General features: G+C 28.3%; 1 protein-coding gene across 1 annotated transcript; it reads left to right on the plus strand.

Moving 5' to 3' along the window:
• The first annotated feature begins 6,050 nt into the window (after positions 1-6,050).
• CycA (cyclin A) lies at positions 6,051-11,748 on the plus strand. Its single transcript, XM_015519469.2, has 7 exons — positions 6,051-6,763; positions 9,018-9,191; positions 9,275-9,553; positions 9,619-9,842; positions 9,913-10,117; positions 10,200-10,450; positions 11,108-11,748. The coding sequence occupies exons 1-7, from the start codon at positions 6,599-6,601 to the stop codon at positions 11,217-11,219; spliced, it is 1,410 nt and encodes a 469-aa protein (XP_015374955.1). The 5' UTR covers positions 6,051-6,598; the 3' UTR covers positions 11,220-11,748.
• The last annotated feature ends 13,824 nt before the right edge of the window (positions 11,749-25,572 follow it).

A 25,572-nucleotide genomic window follows, 5' to 3' on the forward strand; every position in this document is an offset into this window, starting at 1 on the left:
TGAAGTATAAAAATTTCTGGTTTTTCTGCACAATAGTAATGGTGAAGTAAAATAGTTTGATCAAATAACTCAAATTTGATAAATATTAAAGATCACTGGGTACCTATATAAAAAAAAAATACTGAATAGGTATAAAACTAAAACATTTTGAAGCATTCTTTGTATACCTAAAAGATTTGTTACTTGTATTTCATACAGCTGTAAAGGTAAAATAATATAGCAACTAGTAGGTACATGTACATCATATTTAACAGCAAATATAACCTGATTACCTGAAGTATAATTACATAATATTATATTTCACTTATTTATTATGTGTTTTATACAAATTTAACATTTTGTCACAAGTGTAATTACTCATAAATTAAAAATGTATAAGCTAATAAAATAAATAACATTCAAAATTAAATAGTCATAAATAATTAAGTAAAACATAAATAAGTATACATATTAAATAAAAAAAAAAAAATACATATTATGTACCTATTTAAAATGCAATAAAATGTATATAATATAATTATTCGGCGTTGATTTAAAGTTGCCTATTTTTTTATCATTACACTCAAGTAATCCATATAAGTCGGCAGTATTAAGATTTTTAAATCGGTAAACCCTTAAATTGGCAACAGCGTACAGTCGAAATTAATGGGAACAAGGAAAATAAGGGGCTCTCCATATTTGTATCAGTATACTGTATACGTTATCGCAGAGTCAATAATTATTTAGTAAATTCATTAAAAATTACTGCCGACTGCCAAGAATTATAATTGTTCCTGAATCATATTTTTTTTTTCAATTAATCGTATTATCTCCAACGGACAACGGCTCCCTGCTACGAAGAAAATGCCTGCTGAAAATTACGAAAAATTCAATCGGGGAGGGTGTGACGACCACCATACCCCATTGCCGCAGAGCCGGGTCTTAAAGAATCTATTGATATGAATTTTATTGAAAATGATTCTGTAATTATTGAGTCTGTCAACTTTGGAAAAACCAACATCCAGTTTTAGCTGTAAAACACTTTTTCACCTGTGAATAATAATGATTAATGAAGAATGTAAAATAAGATATAGGTAAGTAATTTCTTTATTCTATACTTTTACTATCTATCTATTCTATCTGAGTAGGTAACTAATGGTGACCATTTATTAAGAAAAATCAATTTTAAATTTCCATAGTAATATGTATTACCTAAATAGGTATCAAAAACCTAGCTATCATAATTTATAATCTGTACTTATGCTCAACGTTACCAGTCAGTCAAAAAAGCATTTTCAGTTTTCCCGAATTTTAAGGCACATTTTCTAATTTTTCTATCCGTAAAAACTAAGCGACTTTACGAACCTAAAAGAAAAAAGAACTAAATTGGTTCGAGCATTTAATTTATTTTCATAGACTGTTCAACATATTTAATATTTATATATTATATCCATAAAAACCTTAGGTAATGGGGTAATTTTAAAAAATAATACAGCCCCAGAGCATGTTAAATATATATTTATACATATAAAAGGATAAACTGACTGATTGCAGTGGCGTATTTAAGAGGAGTAATCGCCACGGGCTTCAAATTTCAAAGGTCATCAAGTTTTTATTTGAAAAAGTGTTAATAATAATGTTAATAGTGTTATATAATACGTTATTCGTGCTTACCTACTCAATTATTATATAAATAATACCTACTCAATCAATAACGCGGAATTTCGGAAATAAGAATTGGTTATTTATAAAATACGATAGCGGTCGTACCTAATAGTTGTAGCGATGACTTTATCTGTGACATATATGCATGCAATACCTAATATTATATATTTACCTACCTACTTACAATTTTTATTATTATTAAGTAATTTTTTTCTTCAAAACGTAGTTGAAAGATGGAGTTAAAAATGATGGATTAGGTGGGTGTGGGTTTTTTCTATAAAGCTAGAGTAAATTTAGCGTCACTATATTTTTTTATAAGTGTTTAAACTTAGATTTTTCGATAATTGTCAAAATCGTCGTAATATGAGACTAAGAGTTATAGGTATTTTGAAATTAATTAGTATTATTTTTAACTCGTAACATTTTTCTTTCTATATCTAAGATTTGAAAATGTAATACAAGATTGATTATTCATAGGTTTATACATAAAAAAAATATTAAACCGGAAAGTAAAATTAATAATAGCATTAAAGTGTTTGTATGCGTAGGTACTTAGATTTTAATGGAAGCGTTTGTACATTATTTTGGTTAGTTTAGTGTTAATACTTATTTTTTAGTCGTGATGAACAGATCAAGGCCGTAACTGGGGAGATCCAGGGGTCCGGACCCACTCCCCACGAAATTTTTAAAAGTAGAAATATTTTGGTGGTTAGGTAATAATAAGTGTTCAGTATCTAAATTTAAAAAAAAAATAAGCGGGAAAGTGGATATCGCTCTGCTGTACAGTAGGTTACAACTTACAAGTGGGTTACTGTAATGGATGGAATTAAATTTGAATCCAATATGATATTATATCATTGTATACGTAAAACGATTCTGAGCGAAGACGAAACCGTCTTTATCTGTCAAGGATATATTATATTATAGATTATTATTAGTTATTACTTATTCTTAATCTTTATTAAAATATTGGACATTCCGGTGGACATTTTTTTTTTGATAAAGGTGGACAAACTTATAAGGAATCTTTTTCTTTTTTTTTTATCGTTTATTTAAATATACATAATCTGTAAATGTTGTTTTACAATAAGTGCATGTGATGGAGGTGACATGGCTTGAGTGTCTGGAGATAAGAAGCCGCCCATTGGAGGCACTTAAGGTTAGGATTTTAGGCTTATAAGGAATCTTGAATTAAATTTTCAAATCTTAGATTTAAAAAGAAAATTTTTTATGAATTTTTAGCTTAAAATAATTTGCGAATTTTCATGACTTTTACGTATTTTGTCAAAATTCAAACTTTGAATGCTTTAAAAAAAAAAAAAATGTGACTTTGTATTTCTTTTATTTGTCAACTGCTATTGTAACAATATGTTAGGAGCTTTGTATTAAATTTTCAAGCTTTTCTATCCAACAAATACATTTTTATCGATATTAATTTAAAAAAAATTAATATTGATTGAAAATTGTATATGCCTATAAATAATTCAACTTAAGTCGAAATTTTTCAAAATTGCATGGTGGATAGAATATACCTACTTATATAAACATTCTGTAAAAATTTCATATATTTATGGTCATTTGTTTAAAAGTTACATTAAACACCAAAATTGATTTTGTCGAAAACTATTTGTGCGTAAAAATTCACCTTTTCCCCCTTAATTTTTAATTTATTTATCCCGATTATTTAGAAATATTGAGAATTTATTATTTTTACTTTTTACCAACTAGATTCACTTTCTGATCGAACGAGGTACTGAAGTCGAAAATCAAAGCACTTTTACTGCCCCAAAACGTGATGATAGACACAAAAAAATTTAAAAAAAAGTTTAAAAAACACTCATTGTAAAATCAATACATTACTCGTTCCGCTCAGAATCTAAGATGTTGGTAAAAATTAATGGGTTAGGTGTACCTGACACCTGTTATGTATAAATTTATAATATTAGACCCTGATGTGTGTTATTGTTTATTTATTTAGTGTCTGTATACACGATAAATTGTTGAAATAATTCTTCGATTTTCAACTGTAGTAGTTTTTCCGGTTGGAAAATTCCTAATAGTTTTCAAAAGGACTGAGAAAAAAAAAATTTTACGCAAAATCAATTTTTGAGAATATTGATTTTAGATATTGGTGTAATTTTGAAACAAATTATCGTAGACACATGACATTTTCACTAAATGTTTATACTAGCATTTTCTATACTTGATAAAATTTTCAAAATATTTCAAATCTTTTAAAGTTATTTATAGACATTTGAAATTTGAAATTTATTTTAAGTTAGAAATGATCTAAGATTTAAAAATTCAATGGTAGATTCTTCATGAGTTTTTCTACTTATTTTATCAAATGAAAAATGTCTACCGGAAAGTTAAATTGAATTTTCATGAGCATTAATTTAATTACAACATTGAATATTCACTCAATTTCTCTTGTACCGATATTTTTATTTTTCTGTTATTCAAAAATGAATAATATTGTAGAAACATGAAATTTACACCATATTTTTTATTTTGTTAATCTTATTCGTTGCTTCATTGGGTCATTAAACTTGAAAATTTAATACAAGGTTGTCTTAGGTTGATATGATAGCAGTTGGAAAATATTAAAAATATAAAGTCACGTTTTTTTTATAACCTTTTAAAATTTAAATGTTGACAACATGTATTAAGTTGAAAATTTACAAAATTTTTAGTTGTTAAAATTGTTTAAAACGTTTAATTTAAATGGTTAAATTTTAATGGATTGAAAATTAAAAACAAGGTTCTCGTAAGTAGTTAATTCCACACAGAAAAATTAAATCTAAAAACTAGGTACACAAACAAAGTTTATTTTAATCATTTTAAGTTAAAATTCTGATGAAATTACATAATATTATTAAATAATCAAGAATAACAATTTTAGTTATACTGTTGTAATTTAGGATTATTATTACTGGGTACTTCAGTACTTGAAATTTCTAGAGAATACACTTTATATTCTAATAATAATAGTTAATGTCGTTAATGAGTTTTATATTAATACTTTGTAATAAATATTGTGTATAGTATATTAGTATGAATGACAATGAGCAGGGCCGGACTTAGGGGAGGGGGCGGGGCTGCCACAACATTCAATTAATTAGAGGCCCCTACAAAATGATTACTTTTTTGTTTTTTAATTTTGCTAGTAATTTGCAAAAAAATATTCTATTTAAGATAAGAAATGAATAGCATGATGAGGGAATAACCCATCAGTAATATAATTTTAAAGTTCAAGGATAAGTATATAGATCAACTGAAAATTCTTATATTTCAATTTTATGTGGGCCCTGGGGGATAGAGCCCCCATAACCTTAAATCCAGCCCCGACTAAGAGTGAGTCAGGTACACAATGAATCTGATTTGATTAATTTGTAATTTTTTTGCAGATACCTACCTGCATTTTTTTGTTGAACTAATAGCAATATAACTAATATATAGTATAAAATATTCTAGACTGACAAACCGTCTCCGCTCAAAAACGTTTTTCGTATATAATTAAGTTATATTATTGAATTCAAATTTAATATCATCTTTTACAGTAACCTACTTGTAAACTTTTGTACAGCAGAGCAATATCCACATACCTGCTTAACTGCTTTTTTAAATTGAAACAGAAGGACCTAGACTTGACAAAACTTACAAGAAGTAGACGTATAAATTAAAAAAATAAGTTAATCAGTATTTACGTTTTGCTGCACAGGCTTTTAGCTAATGCATTTATGCATTAAGTTGATTAAGTTGTAATAACGAAGGTTTCAACGATTCAGAAGTTAATCAGAATTTATTAGTTTAATAAATATTGTAAAATGGAATTTTGACATTAAATTTTGAATAGTCTATCTAAAAGTTCAAACATGCCATTCAACTGCTCTATACTTAGAGAAGTCTGATGGCTTAGAAAGTTAGAACATGGATCATAAAAAATGCATATCTTATGAGTTATGATCTTACTAAATTACTTCTATATATTTATAGACTGGTCACTGGTGTAAGGTGAATTTATAGATCCACTTTGAATTGGTGACTACAGTTAAAATGTAAAATGTATATTTATTTAATATTCATAATCCAACATTCTAACTCATCTATAAGACTGAATATTCATGTCCAAATGATCCATAGCAAATTGAATAATCCTAAAGATCCACGACCGTTCCCGCTTTTCGTAATATAAATATAATTAGCAATATTCGTAAATACTAAATTCTCTCGACATATTTCGTTATCCGCGAAAAGGATGTTGACAGTGTAACCAACTCGATGGTAATCGGTAGGTCGGTAGCACCGTACCGGTTACGCGTTGCCGATGATCGCGGCTGGTCCGGCCGAACCGCGAGCGGCGAGCGCCACAGCAGCTGCACCTGTCATTTGAAAAAAAATAACGGTTACGATTTTGCGAGCATTTGTTAATTATTATTTGTCGGGAGTCTTTTTCCATTACAGGCGGTCGGGTCGCGCAACGTTTAGTCCCGTCGTCCGTTTAAACATCAAACACTTTCGAGCTCGTCGATGTAATATCGATTACTAATAGTTATTAATATCTAGCAAATATTTAGTATTTGAGTGTATTTCGCAATTATTAGAACGTTTATCATCAATTCACATCATTTTGTTACGTAAGTTTTATTTTATTAATCTCGCTCGATTATTAATTATTAGTGTGTTCACATCGTAATATTTACATTAATTACCAGTATAATTCGCGAATTTTTTTTTTCAATTTTTTACCACCAAAAACACGATAAAAATATTGTTTCCTACAACATTTAATATTGAATATCGTTTGCGTCCAAATGGCGACTTTCAAAGCTTGACAACAACCGTCCAGCGCTGTCACCGTGAAAATCCGTGACACCAATAATTATAATAATAACGTATATCATCATTATTAATTTTAATTACACATCGCGGTGACCGAACGAAACAGCGAAAGATGGAGTTCACGGTTTTTCGGGATCAAGAAAACACCAACAACGTTTTGCGGAACAAGGAAAATAATGTGCCATCGAGGGATCAGCAACCCTCAAAACGTCGATCGGTGCTCGGCGTGCTGAACGCCAAACAACCCTTCGCTAAAAAGCCGCAGCCGAAATCCAAGGTGTGTGTCAATATTATTTTTATTACAATTTATTATGTTGTTGCAAGTATAGAAATAAAACTGGCTGAGTTTGACTTTTTTTTTGTCACAAATCACCTATTATTATTTTTGATTTTCATAATGATGATAAATTAGGAGGGTAATTGATCATAGGGTAAGGTGTAGTACACTATTTTCTAGTGGGTGAAGTTATTTTTGACCTTGACCTATGATTATTTTCTTTTTAACAAAGTGATAAATAGAGCCATTGCTTTATAAATTATAATAGGTAAGCTGAAAAATCCATTGGGGGATTTTCTCAGTCAATTTGTTTATTTTTAATGTAGCATTTTAATAATTGGTCGATGGACATTGTTTGTACCTACCTGATACTGCAATTATTACCTAGTTATTAATCAAACTGATTCATTAACTTTGCTCATCAATTCAAATGACCATTTGTCCATTTATGCTTATTGTGCTATTAATCATTTTTTTTTCATTAATTCTGTATAACTTCTGTTCTACTTACCCATATTAAAATTGAATAGTTCTACCTAATATAATGTTCTTATTTATTAATTTGGTAATCGATTCTATGTTCCATTTTTAAGCCATTTATGCCTATAGCATACTTATCTAAATACAATGACCTATTTTGTGATTATTATAATTGTGTGTGACCAGTAATTGATCTCATTAAATTTAATAAATAGTAGTAATAGGTAGGCAGGTGCAATACCTATACTTAAAATTATTTGATATAAATTATCTACCAATACAGTTATAAGTTAATTAGCTATTGATATTTTATGAATATAAGGTACTTAATATAGTTATTGATTTTTAAATTTGCTTAAAATTTATGTTGGTTTTAAGTTAGGACATGCATTTAAAAATTTGTTATATTTTTGGATTTTATGAAACTATCTGGTACAGGTACCTCTTATCTATTATTTAAGACATATTAGGTTCCTATTTTATTTTTATAATATACCTAGGTACCTACTAAATAACATTTTTAATGAATTGTATACAGTTTTAAAGTATTATATATATAATAAGTATTAAATACAATTCTAAAGTAGTCAAAATTATTTTAGAAATTTTCTAGATTTATATTCATAATTTAAAAATATCTTTTATTTTCACAATATTTTAATTAGAATCAACGAGGTAACTTAAATGTATTATTATACATACACAATTGTTATAGACATAATGCCATTTTTTTAAAAAGTTTATTATTGAATAATATATTATTTATTATTTAATTAGAAATTATTATTTTTTTAATAAAATATTATTTTTTTTTCATAAATATAATCAATTATACTTTAATTAACTTTATAAATTTATACTATAAATTACATTTTTTTTTTTCATAAATATAATAAAAATTGTATAATAAAACATAAAAAAATCATATAAGTATAATAGTCTAAAAATGTTGACATAAAAATGATATATTTTGTATAAAACATTTAATTTCTGATTTTTTTTTATACCTAAGCACATATTTTGTACCTAATCGTCTTTTATATTTATTTTTTTTTGTAAAAAAAACCATACGTTTTAATTTTTAATAATTTATTAATTGCCATTGAATTTGAATTTTGTAGTGCTTCAATGAACATCCAAATATTTGGATGCTGAGTTCTTACCAAAGTTTTAAATTTATTATTGAAATCTTCACTTATATTATTTGTTCTACCTGTGTTTTTCTTTGTAGCATTATGTAGGTACATTCCATAAATAAGGAGGAAATAATATTATTTAATATAAAAATAATATTTTATTAAAAAAAAATAATTTCTTATTGAATAATAAATAATATTATATATTCAATAATAAACTTAAAAAAAAATGGGGGGGGGGAAATGTCCACATTGAAAATATATAGTGGGGGGGGGGGGAATGTTCTACTACACCAAAAACAGTCGGGGGGAAAAATGTCCAGGGGGAAATTGTCCGGACACCATATAAATTTATCTGGATATGTTTTATTTTAATAGATCATGATATTCATGTATTTTTGTACAGGTTATTATATCTATCTGTTAATTTATAGGTGTTTTTGGGGATGTTTTTTAAATATATATATTAACTTAATATTTTATAATTTTAGTAGGAAAGTTAATTTTAGTAATCTAAACAAGGTAATTGAAAAACAACAAAAATATTAATTCTTGTTTATAGTGGTGACATATTTTCATGTAGTTAAATGGTATAAAATAATACAGAGTAGTTTATTAATAATACTATTTTATTTTAGCCTCAAGGAACCAATAAATTTGGTTTTCCTATTAAATCATCAGTGCCCTTTACTATTCATGAAGATCCAGAAGTAAATAAAAAAGCGGCTGCTAGTGAAACCGTGTCAAGAAACAATGTAGAAAATCAGAAGCCTCTGCTACTCAAGAATGAAACTAATATCAATGAAGCAAAGGTAATAACTAATAATATATTAAAATAATCTAATTTATAAATGTAAGATTATTTATATTATATTCTAATATATTTGTTCAACAGGTCACTCAACCCAAGATAGAATTATTGAAAGAGAAAAGAAAACCATTGTCTGATGTAAGCCAAATTGTTCTACCATCTGTAAAAAATGAAGTAAAAACAGATGAAAAAGACACTAAGGATATTGATAAATCAGTAGATTCAAGCAATGTTTATTCACCTATGTCTATTGATAATGATAAGTCAATACAAAGTACTTGTCATTCTTTAACTGCAAACAGGTTAAGTTGTGATATAGACACTTACACGTGCGAGTTATACTTTTATCTCAGAGATGTTGAGGTAATGGAAGATGTTTTATTCAGTTTTTATCGATATTACTAATCCAAAATTTTTTTGATTAATAGAAATTACATCGTCCTAAACCTGGATACATGAGAAGGCAGCCAGACGTGACATACAGCATGAGGGCAATATTAGTGGATTGGTTGGTTGAAGTAGCACAAGAATACAAGCTACAAAATGAAACTTTGTACTTAGCTGTTTCATTTATTGATCGTTTCCTTAGTTTAATGTCTGTTGTCCGTGCTAAACTCCAATTGTTGGGTACTGCTGCCATGTTTGTTGCATCGTAAGTTTTCAATTATTTCTCATATACGTAATGTCTAATAAGTAATATTGTTTATACATTTTTTGAATAGGAAATATGAAGAAATTTATCCTCCAGATGTTAGTGAATTTGTTTATATAACTGATGACACTTATACAAAGAAACAAGTACTTAAAATGGAACAATTAATATTGAAAGTTTTAGGGTTTGATGTATCAAATCCCACAACTATTATTTTCTTAACACATATTTGCGTTCATTGTAATGTTCCGTTGAAAGTTATGTACTTAGCAATGGTAAGTTTTGATATTTGTTCAATATATTTTCTTATTTCTGAATAATTTCAATTATATTAAAATATGACTTGTCTGTTTCTAGTATTTGGGTGAAATGAGTTTATTAGAAGCTGATCCCTACTTATCATATACTCCTTCCATTATTGGCTGTGGAGCTGTTGCATTAGCTAGATTAATATTAGATTATGAAGTTATTTGGCCTGAAGATATGGCTGAGTTAACTAATTACAGTTTAAATGATCTGATACCTGTTCTTAGACATTTAAACCATACTTATAAAAATGCTCCACATTCCCAACAGTCTGCTATTCGATCAAAGTACAAGTCTGCCAGGTATGTTTATGTGTTATTTATATTGTTAAATATTCAAAAAGACTTAAAGATATATAAAACTTAAATTCTATGTAGGTTGAGTTATTATATATTTAATATATTTATTTATTTGGGTCAATATTTAGGACATTTTATTTATGTAAATTAAATATATTCTGCTTTCTATTCATTTTTAGATACCAAAGTAGCCAAACTACTCCCAACCTAATAACTTTATAATCATAAAATATATTAAAATAACAATTGAACATGTCTGTATTATGATTTATTCACCTATGTGTATGTATAGTTTCTGGTATCCTATTTTGAACCCATATAACATAAGTTTCAATCATAAGTCCAAACCAACAATTAAATTTGATATTCAGTTGCATGACATTTTTTTCTACTAAATTATAATAATAATGATTCTAACAAAATCGATAATACTAATATTTATTATTATGTTTAATTTTATCTATACATTTTTTGTCATGAATTTATTTTTGCTTCAAAATTTAAATACTATTTAATGAATGCTAACTACAAAAAATGTATTTACTATGTTACACACTTATAAAACCATAGGACACAACATATACATATGCGAGCATTTTTATTTAAAATACTTATAATATTTTGATTAAAACTAGATTTAATTTTCTCCCCTTATTTCAGGTATCATAGTGTGTCTGAAATTGAGTGCAACGACTTGGTTGTGCCTGAAGAAACTGCTCAAAAAGAAATGGCAGAGAGACTCAAGTTGGTTGATGTTAAAGACAAGTCATGATTCTATCGTTATTTTTTATGTTTTCGATTTTTTTAATTATTATTATTTTTATTAATTTTTTGTAGTAAACAAAATTTTTTTTGACATTTTTTTAAACAATCTAATTTTAAGTAAAAAGAACAAAATAAAGTTAAAAACGAACCATACAACTGGAGATGTTTTTTACATTGCGCTTATAAGCATCAAGCGTAAATAAAACATTTTTATATTTATAATTATTAATTTTTTTCTACTAAACATATTTAAATGTATAAACTATTTTTTTACTCTAATTTAATTTTATAATTTCTAAATATTTGTGTTTTTCATTTGTTGCCATCTAGAAGAACAGGTATATATGCACTTGTTGAAATAAGAAAATGTTTATCTCATAAAATTATTATATTATCATGCATAACATTTATCATTATTTTTTTTATATAAAATTTATAGCATTGAAAATTAATATTTCTAATAACAAATTACCATTACAAAATTTTGTTATGTATTATGACTTATCCACATCAAATAAAATAATAACACAATATTATATAGGTCCATTCTGATTTATTAGTTGTTTTAGTGACTTTTCTGTAGAACCAATAATGTTAATAACCGTGGAAAAACTAAATCTTAAATGCGGGTTGCAATTTTTTCAGTAATTTTGTATGCCGAGAGAGAATAAATAATTTGTCAGTGCTTAAATATTATACCATTAATAAGGTAAATTTAGTAAATGAAATACTTGTATTTTTCATTATTTAATACTTTTTAATTGACTTAGACTTTTGAGAATAATATTTAAAAACCGATGAGAAGTATATATTTTCATTAATTCAAGAATACATCTGAAATGTATTGCGTCTTAGATGACAGACGTCCATGTATTGTGTTTCTAATAATTATTCTTAAGTCTGCAAATCTTGTGATGATGTTTATCTGTTAACTGATTATTTCCATACTATTGTTATTTCTATACAAATAGCAGATTTCAAGCAATTTTGACAATCCTATATGTTTAAGGTTTATTTGACCTAAGTATTGACTAATCCAATCATAATTGAGAACCTTTATGTTTAACAATATCTCTTGTATGAATGTTCTATAATCAAAAATAGTTTCTGTTACTTTTTTTTCTTTTTGTTATTAGATCTTATAATAATATGATTTATTTCATATCAGTAGTAAAACAAACTTGAATTTTAGTTTATTTTTTTAATGAGCGTTGAGTTGAAAGTCCATTTGAATAGTTAAAAATCTTGACTGTTATTTTGCATTGTTCTGGTTAGAATCCACAAATTTGTTTGGTGTTTACATCACATTATAGAAAAGTAAAAATTTCAAAAATTCTAAGGATTCCATCATTTTAAATTAACATTTTTATAGTCAAAACGCTTGGAATATTTATTGAAGATTCTTCATAACTCTTAGGCTGGTTGCTGACTGGAAATTTTCAGTCATGCAATAGTTGAAACGCACAGGTGACTTCCCAGTTATTTAATATGACAATCAGCTCACATGTAACTAATCAGTTTGATCAACTAATTAGTTAGTGTATCGTCACTTAAGTTCTTATAAAATTTAAAAACACTGAAAATGCATGTTACTCAAAATTATTTTTATCATAAAATTTTAAAGAAACATTTTGACAAAACTTGATTATTTAAACCTGAGCTTCTGAGCTTATTTTAAGGATTTTTAGAAGTGTGCAAAACTCCCTTCCCAAACTCTAAAATATTACTCTCTGTGTAGTATGTTTTGGTAATTTATAAAGAAAAATATACTATACTACTGAAAAACTTGAAAAATATAAAAATTACAATTTAAGGTATATATATATATATTTGGTAAAACCTCTTCGTTCCCACCAATAGAATTTTTTAAATTTTAATTTGAAGCTTCAAATACGCCCATAAACAACTATGTTTGCTTGGTTTTTGGTGTATCTCATACTGAAAGATTTGATGTATAAATTCAACTATGGATGGCCTTGACATTGATGGAGCCCATGACATTAATGGTTGCATTGTGGCATGTTTAAATGTATGTATAGATAATAATTCTCACTAAGCTGAGAGCCTGACAATCAATGGATTTTAATATGTTACTGGTACTAATCAGCCTTACCACGTCTGTACTGTATGGTTTTGCAATCAATATTATTGCAAGTGTAGTAAATACATTTTGATAGTATTTTGAAATTGAAGCGATTTGACAAGGTCTGATGGTACATTTTTTTCAAATCTGATAGATTAGAGAAATTTTATTTTTAGATATAATTTACAACTAGTATTTCTTGAATTAGAGTTGCACATTGTTCATTTACAGTTGAGTAAAACGTGTTTAAATGCACGTTAAAATAAGCACTGATTTAAACTATAAATCAATATTTTTTTACTTACAAATTTAGTACTATAATCTTTTTAAACAATATCGATTATTAGGATTTAAAAACTTTTTATAATCTTAGTTAACGATAATTTTGTATTCAAATATAAAAATTCGGCACTATTTTTTACGAGAGTTCCAAATTACTAAAAAATTGTGCAAAATGAAGATTTACTTCTAGGATTATTAGAGGGGTTTGACCACTGTGTTACTGTTATGTTTTTCTACTTCATACACCGACTTTAAATTAATTTTTCGTTCGTTGATTCTTACAAAACCAAAAAAGTTTCGTTGAACAGAAAAACACTAAAATGACACATTTCAAGTGTGACTCGACAGTTATAAATCACTTTAAACTTATCATTAATACGTTAGTAACTTGTTATTATTAACCAGTTGCGTCGTTTGCGGCTTTCCATTTGATTACATAGGTGATAGGTAACAACTCAACATCGAATGATTAGTGAAATAATATTATTTTGAGTAGGTCCGTTAGTAGATGGCCTTACAGTAGTGGGTTGCAATGTTGATGCAGAAAAAGACGTTGATTTTTTCACTTGTGAATTTCGGTAGTATAAAATGTACCAGTCGTTTCGGAAAACTTCTAGTATTTTATTAAAATTACATTTTTTTTTTGGATGTTTCTACCCCTACTGTGGCATGTTATAAAAATATTTATTTTTCTAATAATTTTCTTGTCATATTACATAATTATAGACTTTGTTATTTGCAATACTTTACTAACCTCACGACCGCTGAAACTTTAGTTTATTAATGTTAGTGTCAATTAAATTTATTAAACGAATACAATGAAATCAGAAGTATAACTAGCTGAACTAGGTTCAATAAGCGTTTTTTAGTTTTAAATTTAAAAGCTTTATAAATGCCTGCATACAAACGACCTCACGGCCGCACGAAATGCAAGTTTTTAAAGCATAGTAAACAAAATACGATAACATGTTTTGCTTGAAATATTTTCTACTTCTATTATTATTATTATTTTTCGAGAACACAATTTGACAGGTTACGGTAAAAAGTACCAAAAAACCATTTTTTATTTTATTTCCCCAGAGACTAGAATATTATGTCTTTCGTACGGCTTTAATAATTTAATCATATGGTATTACACGGCGTACTGTGTAGGCAATATAGGTACATGTTTTATAGAATATTTTAAATTATGTTAAATTAATTAGGTATAATCAGTGGTTAAAGTGGGAAAAATTTTGAGGGGGGACTAACGTTACCAAAAACTAAGGAGCGTTCCCGAGTTCTTCATCCAAAATCTATATCTAACCAAACTTTTTTAAGAAACCTACTAGGTATGAACCTATATAATTTGATTTTTTTATACACCATGGTTCATAAAAATGTTATGTTAATATAGTATGTAATATCAAATTTTCTCCTATGAAAAATGATTTTAAATAGGTATATAATGCCTGCTAAGTTAAAAATGAATTGAAAATCATTGCCCAAAATTAAAAAAAAAATACATTTACATTTTAGTTTTAAACATTTCATTAAAAAAACAATTTATAATAAATAATATCACTATTCATATTCTTTCAGTTTAATATTTTATTTAAACCATAATTATTATATCACATGGAATCGCACACTATTATGGATAACACACTACACTATTTAATCTATTCTGTGACACTACTACACAATAATTTATTATTTAAAAATCGCTTATCGCACTAAACTTAACCATCTTCAGAACGTGGAGATTATTCGAGCGAAATAAAATACGTTTAAATTCGAAATCTAATCAATGTGTGTGGCTGCATAAATAATTTAATAAATTATTAAAATTAACATGCAACATATTATTAAATTCACAATAAATTTATTTTTTTAGCGTCCCCCCAGACTTTGGAGACTTAAATTAAAGGGGACGCATAATCTAACCGTAAATAAGAAGGGGTACTCAGTCCTCCTTCGTCCCCCCTCAGTTTAACCACTGGGTATAATATTATAAATTATAATTATTTGTTATTGATACATATTATAGGTATTATTACTGTAGTTATAGTAACTAGTAGCACTTTCTTGCTTTACGCGTAGCGAGAATTATCTTTACGTTATACCTACTGAAAAATAATTTCATGAAAACCAAAATTTCGAATCCATTTTCTAGAAAAAAAAAATCTTTAGAATAATATTATTATAGGAATTAATTATTAAAGTGATTGTTCTTAATATTTTTTGCATTTTAATAGATGTTCAACAAAATTATATGAAATTCTGTCGATTAATAAAATATGATTAAAGATGGTAGTACAATACTATCTGTAGTCAAGTGAGCCGTGTCAACACGTTCGATTGTCCGAGTCTCATCAGATTGCCGTCCAGAATTCCACCGGCAATCGCATAATCATTTCTCATTTCAGAGCTTGGGATCATTATTGTGTATGGCTGTCGCGAAAAATTATTGTGAGGACGAAGAGAAGCTAGGGTTCAGTCCTTTGATTATTTTAATTAAATCCATTAATTAATTTACTAAACTTAGGACGATCGTTCGCGGATGGCAGCAATGAAATATGCGATTCGACCACTAATAGTTTCAGAGGAAAATCTCTCAACCATCATTCTACGGGGTGATTACAATGGTTACAGTGTTTTAATTTCGAGATATAAGTTTTGTGCACGGGAAAGAATAAAATCAACGTTTTAGACGATACCTGTTATAGCAAAAAAATAAATGTTTAAACAGATCTCCCGAAATTTGTTATAAAATGCTATTTGTTCTTTGAGAATATTTTCAGGTATTATAATTTGTCCTAAATCTCTGCACAAAACGGTTGAATTAAATTAACGTTATTAATATAAGTCTCATATTTATGTTGCATAAAATATTATATAACATGTCAATATATTACACCACTAGCTATTCTTATGTTTTGTTGTTATATTTCGGTACAAATTTCAATCTGGATATTTCAATATTAATATCACGCGATACGTTAATATTTTTGTAATTCTGTTAAATTTTTTAAAAAGTATCATTCCTGGAATAACTATGAAAAATATAGACGACTATTTGGAGATGTATTAAGATCACGTAAAAAAAACGTTTATACTACTGAAAACACAATTTGTTTTAAGACCGTCGTTTGAAGGGAATAAGTTACTTGAGAGTTGAGGATAACTTGAGTAATTGAGCTCATATATAACATATGGGTAATGTTTTTTGATAAAATACGTAAGAAGGTACAATAAAAGATTTCTTAATTTTTTTGTTGTGCCAAAGATTTATTATTTGTTGAGCAAATATAATAATAAACGTTATCGAGTACGACGATAAGTATTATGTACGAGTACTCGTATATTATTATTAAATAATTGCGGTGATGTTGTTTAATATTTGTTTAAGTTATTATTAGTTAATATTTGCAGCTTATTGTTTCCAATATATCAAGTATATTGATGTGCAATCAGAATGTATCGTATATAATATTGTGGCTAATATTGCAAACGTTATAGCAGCGTGCAAAGTACCTATTCTATCTACATTTATTTTCAATTTCTTTTATAATACTATGTTCCAGGGCGATCATGACCATAAGATTCTCTAGTGTATACTTGAAAATTCCAAAAATTAAAATTTTAATAAATTAATTATCAACGAGAAATGGTTCGAGCGTGCTTGTTGGATTATTCTATATAATGATATAAAAAAAAATCAATCAAAAAAGATCAATTCGGAACAAAGTTATTACTATTTTAGTATCCCCTGTAAAATTTGGTTTTTGAAGGTTTCCTTAGTTGGTCTTTTCACCAAAAAAGCAATATGTAGGTATCTACAAAATAGGTCACCGTGTTTGCAGTTGACCGTCGTTGTAAAACAGACATTGTAACTAAGTATTAAAGTATATAATTGTGCACTATATTTACCGAGTGTTATGATCATATTATGTATTTTACATAAATAAAATATAATATATGAAATTCATTATATAAATATAATATACATAAAATTAAAATTAAAATTAATGTTATGGAACACGGGCATGTGATACTATTACAAAGTACAAACTCTATAAACATTATTAGATGATAAGGAATAATGCTTGCCAAACATATTATAGTCATTCGCGTACGGTCTACCTATAGGCTATAGTGAATACATAAACTCTTGTTAACATATCATACAATGGATACATCATGTTAAGTTGAACAGTTCTCGATAGTTTTGGGCTATAACGGCAACCCGCACATAAATTAAGGAACTCAGATGTGTGCTATGTAAGTCTTTCGTTTTGTGTAATTTTCATACATTATAATATTTAACTAAGATTGTGTAGGTAATGAGATAGAGATCGTATAATAATAATAATTAATAGCTTATTATTTGAATTATTATCTTTCTGTATAAGCTCCCTGCAGGTTAAAATTACAACTTAAAAGCTCTGAAAATGTTCACTGATTTATCTACTTATGTATGATAGCTGGTACCTGCAGGTTCCCCAATCCCGTTAAGTATACCTTTTTTCGACTTAACGTGAACAAAAAATATGTCATATTATAATGTATTGGATTTATGAATTTTTTTTTTCTACATTTAGCTCCGTATTGAACTTGCATTATTGGTAAACTTGTATTAAGTTTGTCAAAAGTCAAATCATTTATTTCCCTGAAGATATTATACATGCAGAGGAAGTAAATCTATAAGACATCCGTCTTATTTTTATTTTCTCGAATATACAGTGCAGTGTAAGTGTAATGTAACAGAAACATATGACAGAATGTCATATCTTTCATATGTTTTTATATATTTCATTTGTCATATCTTTTGTTGTTACATCCTGTATAATATTACAAACAAAAATTAAATAAGTATTTTGAAAACTACCTATCGAACAAATATATTACTAACTAGACTAATCGTCTGAAACGTCTTTATTAACGCGTTCATGTCTAATTCACAATTTACATATAATATATAATTAACGCGTTAACGTGAAATGCAGAAATATTATATGTGACTAAGTGAAAAAAGTTTTCCATAAAAAAAAAAAAAAAATGAAACGTTCGCAAGAACAAATAATTTATACTGGTCGCTCGGTAAAATAATCGAAACGCGAGATCTGTGTAGAAATACAATCTTATATAACTATAATAATAACGGATGATTATTCGTACGTATATAAAGTAAATATTTGTTTATTTTTTTTTGTAAGTGATCGAAACAACTGACCCGTTCAACGTACGTGGTGTAGTTTGTAGGGGTCAGGCTTCAACCATTAAGGCAGCAGTGAACCATATATTATTTAAAAAAATCCCACGGACTGCATTCGTAATAAAAAAAAACCGTATTAAATAATAAAAAATGTATTAAAAAATACGTACTACGCTTAAAATGTGTTCGCGGGTAGCAATTGAATACAAGTCGGTCCGTGGGTTGAATTAAGCGGTGTACTTAGGTACCAGTCAGTTTTTATTTCTATAGAATTTTTCATCAATTTTTTACGGACGGTTTTGGGAACATATTTTGCATTTTTGCTTAACATAAAAAAATTTTCATTGTTTCTTCTATTATGGGGTTAGTTAGATTAGATTCTTGATTTTGTATTGATAATATTATATATGTATATACAACCTTTTGATGCTAAAAATCATTCCAATAATAAGTACCGTCATAATCTGTATTATTGAATCATATCGGAGTTGCTATAATTTTATTTTATATCTAAGCTTTATAAATATTAATTTATTAGGTTATATTTGTGTATCTTAGATTAATATGTTTATTTTATATTTCTTTCTTTATCGTGTACATTTTCTTGATAATATTTCTAAACTATATTTGTATATTTAGCTTAAATGTACTTAGAACTTATACTCTAGTTTCTTATAAATTCTATAATTTTAATAATTGTATCATATATTTTATAATAACTCTATTTCTCCAACACAAGCTTTGCTTGAAGGAGAAAGATAATCGAAAATGTTACTCAAAAATAATGTATGTATTTATGTCTTTTTCGATTAATAAAAAAAAAAAATATCAATCCTACCCCATATAATGGTATGTTTAGAATGTTTTTTTGTAATTTTGCAGTTTTTTTCAAGTTATTCATTTCATACATGCGTTCTTAGGCGGAAGTTTGTTTCTTGTTTTCCATATTCAAAATATTAACATTGTGTATGGTATATTATCCGATTTGTGTTTATCAACTTTTCTGTTTTTTTTTTTCAGTTTCCGGTACAAAATATCCAAAAAAATATATTATAAATTAATTTTATTAAATTTAAAAAAATATTTTATTGCTTGGTTTTGAGTTTATTGGTCAATCATATGCAATAGGTAAAATAAAACAGTCACCGGAGAACTGGACAACAAATAACAATACGAATAACTGTAGAATTGTTTTTCTCTGTAATTATTATTACGTCAAGTACTCTTCTTGGCTAATATATTTCATAGTTATGCCTTTAAGTAGGTAATTCATATGTGTTAGGTGTTTTAACATTAACTGTTAAAAAAAAAAAAAAAAAACAAAAAAAAAAGGGGAAACAAAATGCGAAACGAACTTTAAATATTGTTAATAAATTAGTAATTTAGAATAATATAATGTACCAATTATTAATATATGATATAATGTGTTATGAATTATAATATTATATGTGTTACGACTTACTACAGTCATGGGTTATTGGGACGAGGTTCTTTTTTTATCCTTAAAATGTTTAACGAGTGAGTCCATGACACAGTAAACTCGGTAGGTAGTCACCATTATATTATTATTACATTATCTTTTTATCTCTTAATATATAGGTACGCAGTTCCAGCGCGAGAGAAGTCTCGTCGTCGGTAGGGTAAATATAGAGAAAACGTCCATTGAATTTCGATCGAATTTTCGTATAATTTTGCATACATTAATACGTAATAGTGTGGTCCCGACCGTTTGAATTCTGGGCCATCACAATAGTGGCACTATATAGCCGTAAATAGTTTTCAAGGTGTCTGATTTCGACCAGGTACCTATCTTATTAGGTACAATTCAAAACCATCCGAATAATTTGAAATCGTAATACTTACTTTATACACACATCGATATTTTGTATTTGTATAGAATCGTCTTCGGGTGAATACGACTTTTATCGAAATCGGTATATTATAATACTACACGCCGTCCGATTCAGGGGTATTGACGCGTATATTATATACATATATAGTACTACCCATATTATTGTATTCAAAATCATTTTTCTTGAATTAAATTTTCGAAAGTGTCCGAAATATGAAACCGTTCCAAGACATCAGTTTGTGTATTCCACTCGACGTATAGTTGTTATGATTTCCTATACTTACCTATTATAACAATACAATTTACGAAACCTAGTTAGGTATACGCCGTGAGCTCGGCGACCAATCTTGTCGGTGGTAGTTAATATTATAATAATATTATATATAAATTGCAATGAACCTATATTGTAATTAATTTAAAATCAAATCACACATCACGTCTTGTGATGCGCGTATACACGGGGAACACTATTTTAGGGCCGAATATACTTTGGAGAACATATTTACGACTCACAGTCGGTTGGACGGAGTGCGAACGGTGGGCGAGGAGGGGCACAAAATCGTAGTATAGGGTGTATACCTGTGCGAATATACCTATAACTATACATATATAATATGATATTCCAGTTATTCTGAAATGGGGCGATGGGGCAGGTAGAAAACGATATCGTCGAGTGTATATAATAACATTATAATAAGAGGAGGTGCGCGCGCGTACACACACACGTGGTTGCGAGCGTGATGAGGGGGTGCCTAACCTGCAGCCGTCACCACCACCCTCCTAATACTGTGGTATAGACGCGTATCTGCGAGGAAACAGTCTCACGGGCATGCTTTATAGGTAGTTTCCTATATATTATATATATATATATATATATAATACAATATAATACCTATGCCGATGGTCTCGAAGTTTCCCACAGTGTGTTCATACTTATATATATATGTATACAAACACACACACACACACACACACACGCACACGCATAACGCACAGCAGAATATAATTTATAATATACATGTGTATGATTCACACAGGTGTTGTAGTAACTCGCGTATATTGTTTCATGAACAGTCGCACCCTATGTCGTTGTTGGGTCGCGCGGTCTCGGGCGTGTGGGACTCTGCCGATTTTCAAAGGGGCAGTGGCGTTTTCGCGCACGTCACACAGTCGCATATATAAATATAATATAATATAATATAATGTATAATAATAATAATAATTATTATTATTATGTTATACACACGCCGCGCGCCGTATGTATTGGTCTCACTGTACACACGCGCAGTCTCCCCAGAAAAATAAATAATACAATAATTTCCGACTTATGTGAATTCACGCGATGTTTAGGCGCTGGGACCTGCAGGGGAGGTATGAAGAGGATGACGAGGGAATTTGGCTTTATTTGTTTTACAACAATGATGTTCTTTTTTTTTCCCCGTATACCGTGCAAAGAAAATTATCGTGTGTAGCAAGAAGTAATAGTAATTGCATTAAATTTTCAAGCTTTTTTTACGCACAGAACAAAATTGTATCATACATAATTCGATATCTCAGTAAATAATTCAATAACAACCAAAATATTTGTAACCGACACACCCTTGTCTTTATTCAATAATATTTTTTTTTTAAATTTTCACGTGTAACAAGTACCTACCAATATTTAGTTATTGTTTTTCACTTTCATATATAGATCATTCGCCCACTTCAAACCTTAGTAAAAAATTGAAAAGCGAATAATTTTCTAAAACCACCTTAAATTCGGCATTTAGCTGCTACTCTTAGTATGAAATAGAAAAATAAAAACATTTGAAATGTAATTACAAATAAACAATTAATAGTTATGTATGATTGTAAAATCATTGTTATTATTTATTTATGTTTGTACCTAAGTAGTAACAGTTAAGCAATAACTATAAAGCAAATCCCAGAAGAAAAGTACCGGATAAAATGCCCGAAGATACAAAATATTCTATTGCATTTTAATTATTATAATTTTACGTATAATTAAAAAAAATATAATTAATATTAATATAGTGTTATATTTTATATTTGATTAATATTTTTTACAGTAAATATTATAGTTGTATATAAAAATGTTAAACAATGTTCAGTATAAAAGTAAATACAATAAATACAAAAATATACAAGTAAGATAAAATATAAACCATTGTCTTTTATAAATATTATAAACAATTAAAAAAAAAAAATATTGATACAAACATCGACTACTATACAATAATAATTATAATAATAGTTTTAGATTAGTGACGTTTGATGAAACAATGACATATGTGATTTAAAAATATTCTTATTTATACCTAATAATTGTAAAACCCGAATGATTTATATTTTTCCATAAATATTTTTGAACTTATCTTTATATTGACCATTATTTTGAATATTAAGTGTTATTATACTCATATAAAATACATTAATATTAAATAAGAAAATTAATTAAATTTCTTAAATAAATATTAATTATACCTATACAATATAATATAGTATTATTAATTGTTCATAGTTTATAATAAATGGAAATTGTATATAATGATTTGTATTTTCGAACTTTTGACCTATTATTACACCGTAAAGCAATTTTGGCACAGGCCTATAAACTAATGGGCAGCGCCTATACCACACTGCCTTGCAAACAGTTTAAGGGGATGAGATAGAGTGAGTGAGAAATCACTCTAAATGTTCAAAACGTTTAGCTCTTTCGCTCGTGGGTCCATTAGTTTCTAAATATATTCCCAAACGTATAGTTCTTTCTCTCTCGGACATCTCCACCATTGGTTTCTTTCTCTAAGCACTGTATACTAGTTTATAGGTCTATGCATACTGGTATATTATATAGGTAAGTACGTTATTAATGGTTGGTGGTAGCTGATAATATTACAGTGACCACGATTATACTTTATAAGTTCTTTATAACATGCCAGTGACGGCGTACCGAAAATTGATACCGTGTTATATTAATCATTCTAATAAATTTAAAATGTTACACAACATTTTAAGTAGTAAGAAATGTTGATAAATGTATCTAAAATTTATCTTCTAAATTATTCATACGGAGCGAGTACGTTTCTGTAAAATGTTAAAGATACCTTCAAATTGTACGGAAGAATCTGGACATGACAAACAATGTATACTATGGATAGAAATCGGATGCCGACGCTGAAAGGTATGCTTTACGTGATTACAGATTAATGGTAATTTTCAATCATGTTGTATTTAAATTTTCAGTAGTCTTCTGAGAACATCGTGTAAAACGTTTAAACAACAGCAAAGTGAGTATCAAATTCTAAGGGAAAACTAAGACCATTTTGAACTCTGTTGGCCGAAATAACCGTACCACAAATTCAACTATAATATTACCTATAAGCGTAAAATTACTTTTTAACGAATTTTCCACGATTATGACCTTTTCACAACCACTAACTGCAAGTAAAACAGTTGCAAGAGGCAGAGAAAAAACGGTTCAAAATATTTTGTGATTATTTATATTAACGTAAACATATAAATACATATATATTTTACATATTAAGGTAATATTTAAATATTTCAGTTTAAGAAATCGACTTAGATTACCTATACGGACTTGTGTTGTGCGGCAGGAGGGAGAAGGAGTAGGCACGAAGAACGAAGAAAAGTCTTTGACCTCACCACACACACAATACACACCCAATTCACAGGGGATTTCGTATTCGGTTTTATTCCCCACGAGTAATGCTTCAGTAAAAAAACACGATTTTAATCGTGAGCGTTTCCTTGGTGCGCGAGGGACGGTCACTATCTGAAATTTCAGTACACGATGGTGTATATTTTGTAAAATATGGTTTAAATAGTTATATACAGTTGTATAATATATATATGTATCATGTACACCTGCATACACCGCCGCCTGGAAAAGACTCTAAAGGGGCCGGAATCGGCATAACTGGTTTTCAAGCGATTTTTTTCTATAACAATACGCGTACCCACACACACACACACACACACACATACACACACACACAAATGTGGAGTAAAATGTAATTTTATTATATTATTATACACAGTAAAATATTGTACGTATTCGCATTATTGCAGGGCATTGTAGGGCAAAGCGATTCGCTTTGATCGCGTGACTGGCAGATTAGACGAGACAATTTCAAACGCGTTGTACAAATACCTACCACATAATACAATGTACCTATACACCCCATGCTTTATAGTATATGGATAAGTATACTACATGGTACACACTATTACGTCATTACACCCATATCCGAGTATACGACAGTCGCCTATGCTACCTCTATAATATTCTCGGCAGTTGGGAAAAAATATTCCTTTACCAGAGTAATAAAAGTTAATTAAATGATAATCGTATTTGTAGACTGTAGCAATGTCAAAAAAATAACATACTATATGAGTTATGACATAATTTTATAATTTTTAAACTGGAGATTTTTCTCCGCAATTTGTGTATAGACGTCTACTATGGCTTGAAACTCTGATAAGCTGAGTAGTTTATTATGCTATTGTCCATCGGAGTCACGTTTATGTTTAAATCCAGAGATAAATACACCCATGATTTCTTACATCAACAAATACCGTATATTATACTACCTATATAGGCCACACCCACATAAATCCTCGGAGTTGGGAGTTAATACTATAGTTATGCGATAGGAATATAAATTAGCGCGTACTTAAAAGTTTTTTCCATTTTTCATTGGTCTTTGCACTTTGTCAACGATGGCCATTAGTTTTCGCGTGTGTGGGAGGGGGGATGCGGTTTGTAATGGAATAAGTATTTAATGTGGGGCGAGGATTCATCGCCAAGAATCCCCGGGTGGTCAATCATCTGGGAATCATCGACCCCGGGCGGTGTTTGACTGAAGGACAAATTACTACAGATTAGGTAGTGAACTGGTAGTGAACATTAGTGACATTTGACT

The sequence above is a fragment of the Diuraphis noxia genome, unplaced genomic scaffold (genome assembly GCF_037042655.1).
Source record: "Diuraphis noxia isolate RWA-SAM2 unplaced genomic scaffold, SU_Dnox_SAM2 contig0004, whole genome shotgun sequence".
NCBI classification, from domain to species: Eukaryota; Metazoa; Arthropoda; class Insecta; order Hemiptera; family Aphididae; genus Diuraphis; species Diuraphis noxia.